Source organism: Bufo gargarizans, unplaced genomic scaffold (genome assembly GCF_014858855.1).
Source record: "Bufo gargarizans isolate SCDJY-AF-19 unplaced genomic scaffold, ASM1485885v1 original_scaffold_1780_pilon, whole genome shotgun sequence".
In the NCBI taxonomy this organism is placed as follows: Eukaryota; Metazoa; Chordata; class Amphibia; order Anura; family Bufonidae; genus Bufo; species Bufo gargarizans.
Genome location: NW_025334511.1, coordinates 7,010 through 21,575, shown reverse-complemented (window position 1 = coordinate 21,575; position 14,566 = coordinate 7,010). Strand labels below are relative to the sequence as shown.

The window sequence follows — 14,566 nt, the reverse complement described above, 5'->3', positions numbered from 1 at the left end:
GGAGGGAGATGTGTGTGTGCGTGAATCTGTCCTAGGAGGGAGATGTGTGTGCGGGAATCTGTCCTAGGAGGGAGATGTGTGTGCGGGAATCTGTCCTAGCAGGGAGATGATGGTGTGTGTGCGGGAATCTGTCCTAGGAGGGAGATGATGGTGTGTGCGGGAATCTGTCCTAGGAGGGAGATGTGTGTGCGGGAATCTGTCCTAGCAGGGAGATGATGGTGTGTGCGGGAATCTGTCCTAGGAGGGAGATGATGGTGTGTGCGGGAATCTGTCCTAGGAGGGAGGTGTGTGTGTGCGGGAATCTGTCCTAGGAGGGAGATGTGTGTGTGTGTGTGCGGGAATCTGTCCTAGGAGGGAGATGTGTGTGTGGGAATCTGTCCTAGGAGGGAGGTGTGTGTGTGCGGGAATCTGTCCTAGGAGGGAGATGATGGTGTGTGCGGGAATCTGTCCTAGGAGGGAGGTGTGTGTGTGTGTGTGTGTGTGCGGGAATCTGTCCTAGGAGGGAGATGTGTGTGCGGGAATCTGTCCTAGGAGGGAGGTGTGTGTGTGTGCGCGGGAATCTGTCCTAGGAGGGAGATGTGTGTGTGTGTGTGTGTGCGTGCGTGCGCGGGAATCTGTCCTAGGAGGGAGATGTGTGTGTGTGTGCGGGAATCTGTCCTAGGAGGGAGATGTGTGTGTGCGGGAATCTGTCCTAGGAGGGAGGTGTGTGTGTGTGTGTGTGCGGGAATCTGTCCTAGGAGGGAGGTGTGTGTGTGTGTGTGCGCGGGAATCTGTCCTAGGAGGGAGGTGTGTGTGTGCGGGAATCTGTCCTAGGAGGGAGATGTGTGTGTGTGTGCGGGAATCTGTCCTAGGAGGGAGATGTGTGTGTGCGGGAATCTGTCCTAGGAGGGAGATGTGTGTGTGTGCGTGTGCGCGGGAATCTGTCCTAGGAGGGAGATGTGTGTGTGTGCGGGAATCTGTCCTAGGAGGGAGATGTGTGTGTGGGAATCTGTCCTAGGAGGGAGATGATGGTGTGTGCGGGAATCTGTCCTAGGAGGGAGGTGTGTGTGTGTGCGGGAATCTGTCCTAGGAGGGAGATGTGTGTGCGGGAATCTGTCCTAGGAGGGAGATGTGTGTGTGTGCGGGAATCTGTCCTAGGAGGGAGACGTGTGTGCGGGAATCTGTCCTAGGAGGGAGACGTGTGTGCGGGAATCTGTCCTAGGAGGGAGACGTGTGTGCGGGAATCTGTCCTAGGAGGGAGATGTGTGTGTGTGTGTGTGTGTGTGTGTGGGAATCTGTCCTAGGAGGGAGATGTGTGTGTGTGTGGGAATCTGTCCTAGGAGGGAGGTGTGTGTGTGTGTGTGTGTGTGTGCGCGCGTGCGGGAATCTGTCCTAGGAGGGAGACGTGTGTGCGAGAATCTGTCCTAGGAGGGAGATGTGTGTGTGTGTGTGTGTGTGTGTGTGTGTGTGGGGGGGAATCTGTCCTAGGAGGTGTGTGTGTGTGTGAATCTGTCCTAGGAGGGAGATGTGTGTGTGCGGGAATCTGCTAGGAGGGAGATGATGATTGTGTGTGTGTGTGGGAATCTGTCCTAGGAGGGAGACGTGTGTGTGTGTGGGGGAATCTGTCCTAGGAGGGAGATGTGTGTGTGCGGGAATCTGCTAGGAGGGAGATGATGGTGCGTGCGGGAATCTGTCCTAGGAGGGAGATGATGGTGTGTGTGCGAGAATCTGTCCTAGGAGGGAGATGTGTGTGTGTGTGTGTGTGTGTGGGAATCTGTCCTAGGAGGTGTGTGTGTGTGTGGGGGAATCTGTCCTAGGAGGGAGATGTGTGTGTGCGGGAATCTGCTAGGAGGGAGATGATGATTGTGTGTGTGTGTGTGTGTGTGTGTGTGCGGGAATCTGTCCTAGGAGGGAGGTGTGTGTGTGTGTGCGGGAATCTGTCCTAGGAGGGAGATGTGTGTGGGGGAATCTGTCCTAGGAGGGAGATGTGTGTGTGCGGGAATCTGCTAGGAGGGAGATGATGGTGTGTGCGGGAATCTGTCCTAGGAGGGAGACGTGTGTGTGTGTGTGTGTGTGTGTGTGTGGGAATCTGTCCTAGGAGGTGTGTGTGTGTGGGGGAATCTGTCCTAGGAGGGAGATGTGTGTGTGCGGGAATCTGCTAGGAGGGAGATGATGATTGTGTGTGTGTGTGTGTGTGTGTGTGTGTGTGTGTGTGTGTGCGGGAATCTGTCCTAGGAGGGAGGTGTGTGTGTGTGTGCGGGAATCTGTCCTAGGAGGGAGATGTGTGTGGGGGAATCTGTCCTAGGAGGGAGATGTGTGTGTGCGGGAATCTGCTAGGAGGGAGATGATGGTGTGTGCGGGAATCTGTCCTAGGAGGGAGACGTGTGTGCGGGAATCTGTCCTAGGAGAGAGATGTGGGTTATATCATAACTCATTGGGTGCCCGTGAAGATTTATGTGGATTAGGTCCAGTATGGATCTGGTTCTTTGGGGTCTGCATCTAGCCCTAACCTAATCTGGATGGGTATCCAATCTCTGTATGGTCTGCCCTGTCACAGGCACCAGCGGAGCCTCCACCCTGAGAAGGACCACCTATCCAATGTTGCACAGCACTGTTTGCCGGATCTCGATGTGCATTGGTCCGGTCTCTTCCAGTGCATGGCCGGTTATCAGGACCGCTAATATACAGCCGAGGTCTCATGTAGTATTTCACTAGTATAATCTAATGAACCAAAATGCGTCAGCCACCACTCGGAGATCTACACGTTTTGGCTGATTACCCAGTGTTATCCGGAGAGACAGGACTGACCTGTCCTATGCCTGATATGTGACAGGTTCCTGAGACCCGGTAACTGACACAAAGCTTAGGCTTTCCTTTAGTCCATGGGTCTCTAAGGATTCCAGTCTACACAGATCCATTATGGAGTTATAGCCTGGGAAATGGGCAGCCTCACAGCAGGTAAAGCACTCAAAGAGCTACTAAATGAAGGCTCAAAGGATGTAAGCAGAGGAGCCTTCATGTCTCTGGAGAACAAAGCACTAAACTGCTCATTAGTGGAAGAGATGTCTACAGCTGGGGCTCCAGAGGCACTGAGCGACTGGATGAGATCACAATCTGCAAATGGATCACACATAAAATAAAACCCGCGGCTAAACATGGTGGTAATGGACACAGGGCAACGTGGAGAACGCTGTATGTCACTGCTACCTGATCAGAACTGATCCTCCAACCCCACCGCTCGCTAGGTTGAGGAAGAAAAGAGAGAATTAACCGCACTGAGGGCCGGCGAGGTCAGCTGGGAGGACGCACAGTAACAGCAGGAGAAGGTCCCTGGTCCCTCTAGTCGCCCTTAGATTATTTCCTTTTCTATCTTGGGATAGACGCGCTTCTCCCAGGCAGGTTTCCCAACCCCATCTGCTGGGAGTTTGCTCCAATCTTTCTGTAAAATAATATTTCCTGCCATTGCTCCTGATGTTACCCCCGGCTAATTTCAGATTGTGCCCCTTCTTCTTGTGTTTAGCTTCTTATTGAGGGCACTTCCCTTCTGAACCTTATTAAACCCTAAGGCTATCAGTGCGATGTGTAAACATGGCGCCCGCTCGCACGTGCAGCCGGCGTCACAGCCGGCAGATCTCTGCTGTTTCATACAGCAGGGACCTGTGGCTAATCACCGTGACCGGCAATAATGCCGATCGCGGTAATTAAATGCTTTAGATGCCGTGATCTAGTGAGATCGCGGCACCTAAATGGGCAAAGACCCGGCAGCTCGCACTTCTGGGCTTCCTACCTATGCCCTGTGTCTCCAATCCGGGCGTAGGTAGTTGCGCTAAATACTGGTAGCTTTACTGAGTAAGTGAACAGTATTTAAGCTGCAATTCTTATTTTGGCCTCCAGATGGCAGGCCAGGATAAGAAATGAGCAAAAGTGAGCAAAATAAGCTAATAATAAATTCCTGAGAAACCAACAAATGTAGTAAGCTCATATATGAGGCACATAATGATCACAAAAAAAGTAAAGGTTTAAATCGCCCCCTTTCCGTATAATTAAAAAATAAATACCTAAATAACAATAAATATAAATATCAAGGGTATCACTGCGACCGAAAATGCCCATACTAATAAAATAGAAAAAATAATTCCAATATGGCAAATGGCGTAATGGAAAAAAGGGTCAAAATGGCCGATCTTCCATTTTTTCATTGCTTCTCTCATGTGCTCAAAATTTTTTAATAAATTGAGATAAAAAGTCAAGCATACTCCAAAATGGTATCAATTAAAAGTAAAGATTTCTCTTCTTCTCTCATGTAACATATATAAAGGTCTCCGTCATGTCCTCCCTTTCTCTTCTTCTCTCATGTAACATATATAAAGGTCTCCGTCGTGTCCTCCCTTTCTCTTCTTCTCTCATGTAACATATATAAAGGTCTCTGTCGTGTCCTCCCTTTCTCTTCTTCTCTCATGTAACATATATAAAGGTCTCCGTCCTGTCCTCCCTTTCTCTCTTCTCTCATGTAACATATATAAAGGTCTCCGTCGTGTCCTCCCTTTCTCTTCTCTCATGTAACATATATAAAGGTCTCCGTCATGTCCTCCCTTTCTCTTCTTCTCTCATGTAACATATATAAAGGTCTCCGTCGTGTCCTCCCTTCCTCTTCTTCTCTCATGTAACATATATAAAGGTCTCCGTCGTGTCCTCCCTTCCTCTTCTTCTCTCATGTAACATATATAAAGGTCTCCATCGTGTCCTCTCTGTCTCTTCTCTCATGTAACATGTATAAAGGTCTCCGTCGTGTCCTCCCTTTCTCTTCTTCTCTCATGTAACATATATAAAGGTCTCTGTCGTGTCCTCCCTTTCTCTTCTTCTCTCATGTAACATATATAAAGGTCTCCGTCCTGTCCTCCCTTTCTCTTCTTCTCTCATGTAACATATATAAAGGTCTCCGTCGTGTCCTCCCTTTCTCTTCTTCTCTCATGTAACATATATAAAGGTCTCCGTCGTGTCCTCCCTTTCTCTTCTCTCATGTAACATATATAAAGGTCTCCGTCATGTCCTTCCTTTATCTTCTTCTCTCATGTAACATATATAAAGGTCTCCGTCGTGTCCTCCCTTCCTCTTCTTCTCTCATGTAACATATATAAAGGTCTCTGTCGTGTCCTCCCTTTCTCTTCTTCTCTCATGTAACATATATAAAGGTCTCCGTCCTGTCCTCCCTTCCTCTTCTTCTCTCATGTAACATATATAAAGGTCTCCGTCGTGTCCTCCCTTTCTCCTCTTCTCTCATGTAACATATATAAAGGTCTCCGTCGTGTCCTCCCTTTCTCTTCTTCTCTCATGTAACATATATAAAGGTCTCCGTCGTGTCCTTCCTTTCTCTCATGTAATATATATAAAGGTCTCCGTCCTGTCCTCCCTTTCTCTTCTTCTCCCATGTAACATATATAAAGGTCTCCGTCGTGTCCTTCCTTTCTCTCATGTAATATATATAAAGGTCTCCGTCGTGTCCTCCCTTCCTCTTCTTCTCTCATGTAACATATATAAAGGTCTCCGTCCTGTCCTCCCTTCCTCTTCTTCTCTCATGTAACATATATAAAGGTCTCCGTCATTTCCTCCCTTTCTCTTCTTCTCTCATGTAACATATATAAAGGTCTCCGTCGTGTCCTTCCTTTCTCTCATGTAATATAGATAAAGGTCTCCGTCGTGTCCTCCTTTCTCTCATGTAATATAGATAAAGGTCTCCGTCGTGTCCTCCTTTTCTCTTCTCTCATGTAACATATATAAAGGTCTCCATCGTGTCCTCCCTTTCTCTTCTTCTCTCATGTAACATATATAAAGGTCTCCGTCGTGTCCTTCCTTTCTCCTCTTCTCTCATGTAACATATATAAAGGTCTCCGTCGTGTCCTCCCTTTCTCTTCTTCTCTCATGTAACATATATAAAGGTCTCCGTCCTGTCCTCCCTTTCTCTTCTTCTCTCATGTAACATCTATAAAGGTCTCCGTCGTGTCCTCCCTTTCTCTTCTCTCATGTAACATATATAAAGGTCTCCGTCGTGTCCTCCCTTTCTCTTCTTCTCTCATGTAACATATATAAAGGTCTCCATCGTGTCCTCCCTTTCTCTTCTTCTCTCATGTAACATATATAAAGGTCTCCGTCGTGTCCTCCCTTTCTCTTCTTCTCTCATGTAACATATATAAAGGTCTCCGTCGTGTCCTCCCTTTCTCTTCTTCTCTCATGTAACATATATAAAGGTCTCCGTCGTGTCCTCCCTTTCTCTTCTCTCATGTAACATATATAAAGGTCTCCGTCGTGTCCTCCCTTTCTCTTCTCTCATGTAACATATATAAAGGTCTCCGTCGTGTCCTCCCTTTCTCCTCTTCTGTCATGTAACATATATAAAGGTCTCCGTCGTGTCCTCCCTTTCTCTTCTTCTCTGATGTAACATATATAAAGGTCTCCGTCGTATCCTCTCTTTCTCTTCTTCTATCATCTGACATATATAAAAGGTCTCCGTCATGTCCTCCCTTTTCCAAATTTCTATACAGATTAAGTCCTTTAACTCTCCCCTGATATGTTTTATGCTTCAGACCCTCCGCCATTTTTGTAGCCCGTTTCTGCACCCCTTCCTTTCTATCTATGTCTTTTTGTAGATGGGGTCTCCAGAACTGGACCCAGTATTGCAGAAGTGGTCTCACTAGTGTTCTACAGCAGGGTCACAATCCCCTCTTTCTACTGATTATACCTTGAGATATACAGCCAAGCATCCTACTTGCTTTCTCTGCTGCCTGTTCACTCATTTTGAAGCTGTCTTATATCAGGACCCCCCGACCCTTCTCTTCTGAAGTCCTCACTAACACAGAACTGCCAGTACAATGTGCATTATTTTACATGTGGACACATTAAACTGCAATTTCCATTGTTTGGATCATTGATCCGGAGACTCTAAATTGTCTTCTATGTTACAAACCCCTCCAGGAATATCTGCCCTGTTACACAAACAGAAAAACCTTACCTACTCAATCTTCTCCAATGCCACCTCTCCAGGACAGATCCTTGAGGAACACTGCTTGTGACTTGTCTCTTCTCAGAATATACCCCATTAACAACAACCTATCTATCCAACTGCCGCCCGCGGATCCACTGAACAATGTAGGGATGAAGTCCAAGCTTCAGTATATTATCCATCAACTCATTATGTGAACCTGTATCAAAGGCTTTGCTAAAGTCCAGGTAGGTATCCATGGCACTTCCTTCAACAGTTTTGTGACAGTCAAAGACGACAATAAGATTGGTTTGACATGACTGACCCTCAGGAAAGCTCTGCCATTGCTGCCACATTCCATGCACTCCCCACATGAGGACAAACCCCCTAAAAGAGCATCGCCATGTTATCAGATGAGGTTTTATGACCATTTGTCACCAAGGATACTTCAGATCTAGTGTAGAAATTCGAAGGGATAAGTGTGGATGATGGGAATCTTATCCTCGATAGACGTGGAAGCTCTATATATTTCAGTCTGTCATGACCTGGGATTAAAGCAGTACCGACATTTCAGACCACGAGAGATGTGCGATCATAAGCACATCATGAGGTAGCCCTCAATCTCCAGGAATTTAGCTAGTGTTGAGCGAAGCTAGCTTCAAAAGCTTCATCTGAAGTTGCTTCATTCAAAACTTTGGAATAATACTGTACAGAGATCCGTCTCCATACAGCATCAGAATGTATGGGCTCCGATGAGTCATGCGTGACTTCTTTGAATAAGTTCGGTAGTTGGTTTTTAAAGTGGAAAACCACTTTAAAACTTGACGGAGACGGATCTCCATACAATATTATTCCGAAGTTTGGAACAAAGCGACTTCGGATGAAGCTTTTGAAGCTCTCTTCGCTCAACACTAAATTTAACCTCACAAGAAACTTTTTGTTTAATGGACTCTGCCACCAGCTTGGTATTGTGGTGACGGCCAGCGCGTGTGCACCCACATACGCCAATCTCTTCCTGGCTGGTAGGAGGCCCAAATCATCCTCTCGGACCAAAAGAGCCCTTGGTGTACTAACACATGACAAGTTTATATCATGGTCTGGTTCAAAACACGAATTCTCAAAATTTATGCATGAGGTCCACAATAATGATCTGGGCCTAGATTTCACCTGCAAAATCCAGGAACCAAAAGTTGTTTTCCTGGATGAACCGATACAATGTGGTCCCAATGGAGAGGCGTTTAGAAGGACAGCCACCTACAGATGGCAGAGTGCCCATCCTTTTACTGTAAAAGGACAGTACCTGAGACTCAGAAGGAGGTGCTCGAAAACTGGGACCTTCAAGACACATTTGTGATCTGAAAGTAGGTTTCTAAGTGGCCTTGGACACATATCCTGAGCACCACGAATTGTCCATTCTGTCTCTGCGGATCACACTGGATAATCAGCGGGACGTGTAGATCTCATTTACCGTTGTCCCTCTCTCATGTTATTATCAGTGGTCCATTAGATTATACTAGTGAAATACTACAGGAACCCTCTGCTGCATTAGTGGTCGCGAAGTCGAGACCTGCCAAACAGTCCTGTGTGCACAATGAAGGTTAGGATTTCACCCAACGATGCTTCCTACAATTATTTTTTTTATATCAGATTTTTTATTGAACATGTTTAATTCAAAATACAAACATTGGGGATAAAGCAACATCCCGCAATAGACAAGAAAGAAGGACCCCCCAGCCGCGAGGAAAGCATCTCACCAGGAATGGATCTCATCTCAGTGTGTCCGGGACATACCGTACCAGACCGAGTTACCCTACCCATGTGTAAGAAGCACTCGGGCCTCCATATGTGAAATGTACGTACGGGCGGGGAAGCCGCGAGTTACTTATCCCACAGGGCTTCAAATGGAGGGAGACATTTTCCCTTTAAATATATTTGATTCTGAATTCAATTAAACTCGGCAGTGGACGGCGGATCCGGCGTCGCACAATCAATTTACAGGCATGAAATAATAGACGCCGTATGCTCAGATTTATAGCAGGGTCCCAGACACATGAGCCCAAGACGCAAGTTTAAGGATCAAAGGGATCTGATCGGTATCCCAAATAATATTCAGAACCCCTTTCCAAAATCCAGATAAATGTGGACATTGCCATGTCACCTGCAGAATGGCGGCCAGGAACGCCCGTACGATATAGGAAGGACAGTGATCTATATACTCGATGAATGACTAGCAGTTGTGACATACGATGTGCTTCACTGGCAATTATAGCATCAGAGCTAACACTTCTTTCCATCCATCCACTAAAGGGAGACCTACATCGACCAACCACTTCTCCTCGTGGAGTCACTCAGTAGAGGTTTGTATATCTAAGAAGTAAGACCCTGAGCCTCGGGTAAATATCTTCCATATAACACCTCCTACAGGGTCCTCCCTGAACCTGGAAGGCAGGACGCAGTTGCAAGAATTGGTACAAAGAATTTAAACACCCGCCCCTCTTAATCTGGCGTAAGAACAGTATCCCTTCTCTTTCCATGGAGAAAACCCTTCCAGGTGAAATATCCCGGGTAGATTAGGATTCCGCCCCAGAGGAGTCACTTGCGTAAAGCCCTTCGCATGTAATAAATCCCCGACTCTGCGCCATAACCTACAGCACAAAGCAATTCTATGTAGTCTGGAGATGGAGGCAATGAAGCCACTTGTCTCCAATAAGGCAATAGGAGCCTTTTGTTGTTCGATATCAGCTACTAGTTTTGCCGAGGAGTTCACACCAGGAACCGGCCACCGCCCCTTTAAGTGTTGTATTTGAGAAGCCATAAAATATAACCAGAGGTTAGGGAATCCTTTCCTTTCTGGACAGTCTCCAATTCTATCCTAGCCGTCCGTTTCCTCAAAATCAAACTTCTAAACAAGCCCTGAATCTCAACATTCCTCTGGGGATCCACAACGGGGAGTTGTGTAGGACGTACATGAGTTTCAGCACAAGGACCATCTTGAGAAGTTTACTTGTCCCCACTTCATTTATTGGCAGTTTGCGCCCTCCTAGGACCGATTGCCGCAGATCTCTCCCTCCTAGGATCGATTCCCGCAGATCTCTCCCTCCTAGGATCGATTCCCGCAGATCTCTCCCTCCTAGGATCGATTCCCGCAGATCTCTCCCTCCTAGGATCGATTCCCGCAGATCTCTCCCTCCTAGGATCGATTCCCGCAGATCTCTCCCTCCTAGGATGTTATCTGCCAGTTACAACCAGATAGCGTCACATCTTTTTCTAATCTGTTTTTATTTTTTGATTGTATTTTTTTTAATTCAATTTCTGAACATGATTATGGGGGCGGCCGTCTTCAACGCGATTATGGGGGCGGCCGTCTTCAACGCGATTATGGGGGCGGCCGTCTTCAACGCGATTATGGGGGCGGCCGTCTTCAACGCGATTATGGGGGAGGCCGTCTTCAACGCGATTATGGCGGCGGCCGTCTTCAACGCGATTATGGGGGCGGCCGTCTTCAACGCGATTATGGGGGCGGCCGTCTTCAACGCGATTATGGGGGCGGCCGTCTTCAACGCGATTATGGGGGCGACCGTCTTCAACGCGATTATGGGGGCGGCCGTCTTCAACGCGATTATGGGGGCGGCCGTCTTCAACGCGATTATGGGGGCGGCCGTCTTCAACGCGATTATGGGGGCGGCCGTCTTCAACGCGATTATGGGGGCGGCCGTCTTCAACGCGATTATGGGGGCGGCCGTCTTCAACGCGATTATGGGGGCGGCCGTCTTCAACGCGATTATGGGGGCGGCCGTCTTCAACGCGATTATGGGGCGGCCATCTGGAACACGATTATGGGGCGGCCATATGGAACATGATTTGGGGGCGGCCGTCTGGAACATGATTATGGGGGCGGCCGTCTGGAACATGATTATGGGGGAGGCCGTCTGGAACATGATTATGGGGGAGGCCATCTGGAACATGATTATGGGGGAGGCCATCTGGAACATGATTATGGGGCGGCCATATGGAACATGATTTGGGGGAGGCCATCTGGAACATGATTATGGGGGCGGCCGTCTGGAACATGATTATGGGGGAGGCCATCTGGAACATGATTATGGGGGAGGCCATCTGGAACATGATTATGGGGGAGGCCATCTGGAACATGATTATGGGGGAGGCCATCTGGAACATGATTATGGGGGAGGCCATCTGGAACATGATTATGGGGGAGGCCATCTGGAACATGATTATGGGGGAGGCCATCTGGAACATGATTATGGGGGAGGCCATCTGGAACATGATTATGGGGGAGGCCATCTGGAACATGATTATGGGGGAGGCCATCTGGAACATGATTATGGGGGAGGCCATCTGGAACATGATTATGGGGGAGGCCATCTGGAACATGATTATGGGGGAGGCCATCTGGAACATGATTATGGGGGCGGCCATCTGGAACATGATTATGGGGGCGGCCATCTGGAACATGATTATGGGGGCGGCCATCTGGAACATGATTATGGGGGCGGCCATCTGGAACATGATTATGGGGGCGGCCATCTGGAACATGATTATGGGGGCGGCCATCTTGCCTGAGCTGTATTGACAGCATCTAGAAAATATTAAGAAAATTGCTTTATGTCAGCCCCATGGGCCATAGACACAATGGTCAGGAGGGGACCTCATTGACTTCTAAGGGAGAGTTTTCTGGGCTCTGTGCAGAGGTCATTGTGCAATGAGGTGGAGAAGATAAGCTCTGACAATCTGCTATTGTGAATGCTGTGTCCTGTCTTATCCGTACACAGAGGTGATATCATTACAGGCAGGAGTAGAATGGCAGATAACTGCAGTAAAGTGGCGCCACTTATTATTCTCGCAGGATTTTATGTCTTTTGTTTGAATATAGATAGTGACATGGAAAATAAGAAATATCAATAATTCTTTAAAAATATGTTAAACATAAAAACGCAGGTCATTTTCTGAGGACACCGGCCGTGTCCCTGAGACGCTGAAGTCCTTGTTCTTCTCCTGTGGCACCTTTGGTCCCCAGGTCTTTATCCCTTTCTGGTCTGCACGTCCAGATGCCACCGGGACTAGACACCGGCGGCTATGTACCATCCAGATGATCTGCCTACACCTGTATAGTGGTTGTGTCTTTTCCCAATCCAACAAGGGGACAGCAATACCTGGCAGCTACCCTGATCCGGATTCTTCCCGGCTATCTATCTTCTAGGAAGTATCAAGCCTCCAGACTGGGAGGTTAGCCTCTCACCTGCAATGAAGACGATCTTGCTGTCGTTGGCTCTTTCATAGACCGCATCCACCCTGGTCAGATCAGGAGGCAGCCCCAGCCAGAAGTTCCCCAGATGAGCGGGGTTTAGGGAGACCAGCTGCCTCGTAGCTTGTACCCGCCAGAAGTACCGACCTGTGTCGGCACAAATGAGGAATGTTGTCAGCATGGACGACCATCCTCCTTGGATGCAGCAAACAAAGTCACACTTACTCTTAAAGAAGAAAACCTCTCCTCGAATGTTGGCCACAGCATCGAAATGGGTGGAGCAGCGGTCCGGGAACGGGAGACGGGGCCTGGCGGAAGACATTGTAGATATGTTATAGAAAGTACACAGATACATGGCATGGTGGTGCATAGTGTGCTGGAGGCGCGGACAGAGGGACACCAGGAGGTACCTAGTGGGGGCCGTAGTTAAGGTAGATCGGGGTCTGCAATGGCTACACTCAGATTCCAAAACTGACGCACACCCGGGATCAAAGAAAATCAGCTTTACTGGTCAAACATCATCCCAGCTAAAGCCTGGCCGCCTGGTCCGCAGCCCGTGTGGTCAGTGCTGGGGGCTAGCAGTTAAGGAGAGGTTCCCATCAGGTTCTTGGACCTGTGCTCAGATGGCGGTATGCTGTATCTGGTCACACTGGGGCTACTGTACAGAATGGTCAGGACAAGAGTCTTACCGGTATGTAGGTCCTCGGGGTGGAATGTAGCGCTGGGTTGGCGCAGGAGGAGCGTCAGCTCCTGGGTGCGCACTTCTTTTCCCTGCAGAAGAGAATGAAGTTATGTGTGTGTCAGAGTGGAGAGCGGCGTCCGGCGGTGGAGTCGGTCCTCACCGTACAATGCCTGGATCCCCTGCACGTCGTCGGGGGGGAGCCTGTATCTCTGGTGCTCACCCACCGTTCCTTGGTAGTACGGCTTCATAATGGAATTCTCTGCAGATGAATGGGACAACCCCAGAGAATGTCCAAACTCGTGCACGGCCACCGCAAAGAGATCCGTCCCCTCGTCCACTACAACAGAGGAAGCCTTGTGAGTGCATGATGGAGCGGACACGGGTGAACATGCAAAGCTGACGGGATCATGGTTACTACTCTCACACACGTGTCATGCATGCGATCGGTGTCATCAGCCATTCGCCAGCACTGTGAAATCTGGATGCTACATGTGCAATCACTGCCCCCTCCCCCGACATGGCACAACAACCCCCCACACACGGCACGCAATCTCTTCCTTCCTACAGCAACTTCTCTTATTTCTTAGTAAAGACACAGGAAGATGTGCAAGAAGGAATTGCATCAGAAAAGGTGAGGCGGTGCGGCCATCTTACCATTATATGTCCACGACTCATCAGCGTCCATATGAGTGGCTCCAGCACTGGAACCTACACCAGGAAAGAAAGCATGGCCCAGAGTCCCTCCTGGACCATCGAATGGATAGCCATCTCCGTGGGACCCCTCCACAAAGCTGACACGGATATCGGCATCTCCAGCCCTGGCCTCTTCGAAGTCGAGGTTGCTCTCCCGGCTCCACGTGTACAGGGCGCTCCCAATCAGTTGTCTCGTGGTTTCTTGGGAGAGAGAAACTGGAAAACTGTCCACCCTGGAAGAGAAGACTCCCGGTGACCACCCCATGAAGAGACGGCCTCTAGAAAACCCCATAAATATCGTCCCCGGGTTGTCTGCGCCTGTCCACATATCACATTAGGAATGAGGGGACCAGCAGGACCATTACACCGAGGTCGGTCACCCGGCTCTGCTGGGTTACCGACACATCCCCCATTCTCAAAGCTGACAAAGTGGGATGAGGAAATCTAATGTCAGTTGTCATGGCAGACGTATAGTTGTCAGAGTCCCACCCCATGTGGGTGTGTGGTCAGAGGATGCGTCAGAGCCATTACTGTCTGCCTCCTTAGTGCCTCATACCTCCAGGTCAAGTGGCTCTTCTGCCACACGGACCCACTCACAGCGTATCGCTTTCTCCGGTGTCTCTGATACCCAGAAGCCAAAATGATGTCAGGAAGAGAGCAGCGAGGCTTGTGCATCATGGCGATGGTGTCGTCATCTGCAGCGGAGAGCGAGATCAGGATGTGACAAGAGGACATGGGGTCTGAGGGGACAAGCAGCGTAAGGACATCACTCATTACCCAGAATCCCAGTCTGCCTCAGGCCGGCAAACCTCTGCATGGTCTTCACCGCTTCCCTCAGTCCGTCCAGCGTCTGCTGTTGCGCAGAGTACGGGTCCGGGGGAGGTAGGTAGCCATACCGCGTCAGCCAGTCCTGAGGGCAACCAGAGAACCATGGTGAGGACCCCGACCACTGCTTCATCCACGTGGAGAG

The 14,566-nt window shown here is 49.1% G+C and overlaps 1 protein-coding gene across 1 annotated transcript in view; it reads right to left on the bottom strand.

Annotated features, from left to right (window-relative positions):
- LOC122923620 (matrix metalloproteinase-17-like) overlaps window positions 1-14,566 on the bottom strand; it is a 19,588-nt gene extending 5,022 nt beyond the window's left edge. Inside the window, exons 1-7 of the mRNA XM_044274490.1 lie at window positions 14,374-14,566; window positions 14,153-14,291; window positions 13,558-13,829; window positions 13,064-13,240; window positions 12,911-12,992; window positions 12,447-12,529; window positions 12,216-12,368 (exon numbers count right to left, since the gene is read on the bottom strand). Of these exons, the coding sequence (XP_044130425.1) occupies window positions 12,216-12,368; window positions 12,447-12,529; window positions 12,911-12,992; window positions 13,064-13,240; window positions 13,558-13,829; window positions 14,153-14,291; window positions 14,374-14,554 (1,087 nt within the window). The 5' untranslated portion in view covers window positions 14,555-14,566. The remainder of the gene's footprint in view (window positions 1-12,215; window positions 12,369-12,446; window positions 12,530-12,910; window positions 12,993-13,063; window positions 13,241-13,557; window positions 13,830-14,152; window positions 14,292-14,373) is intronic.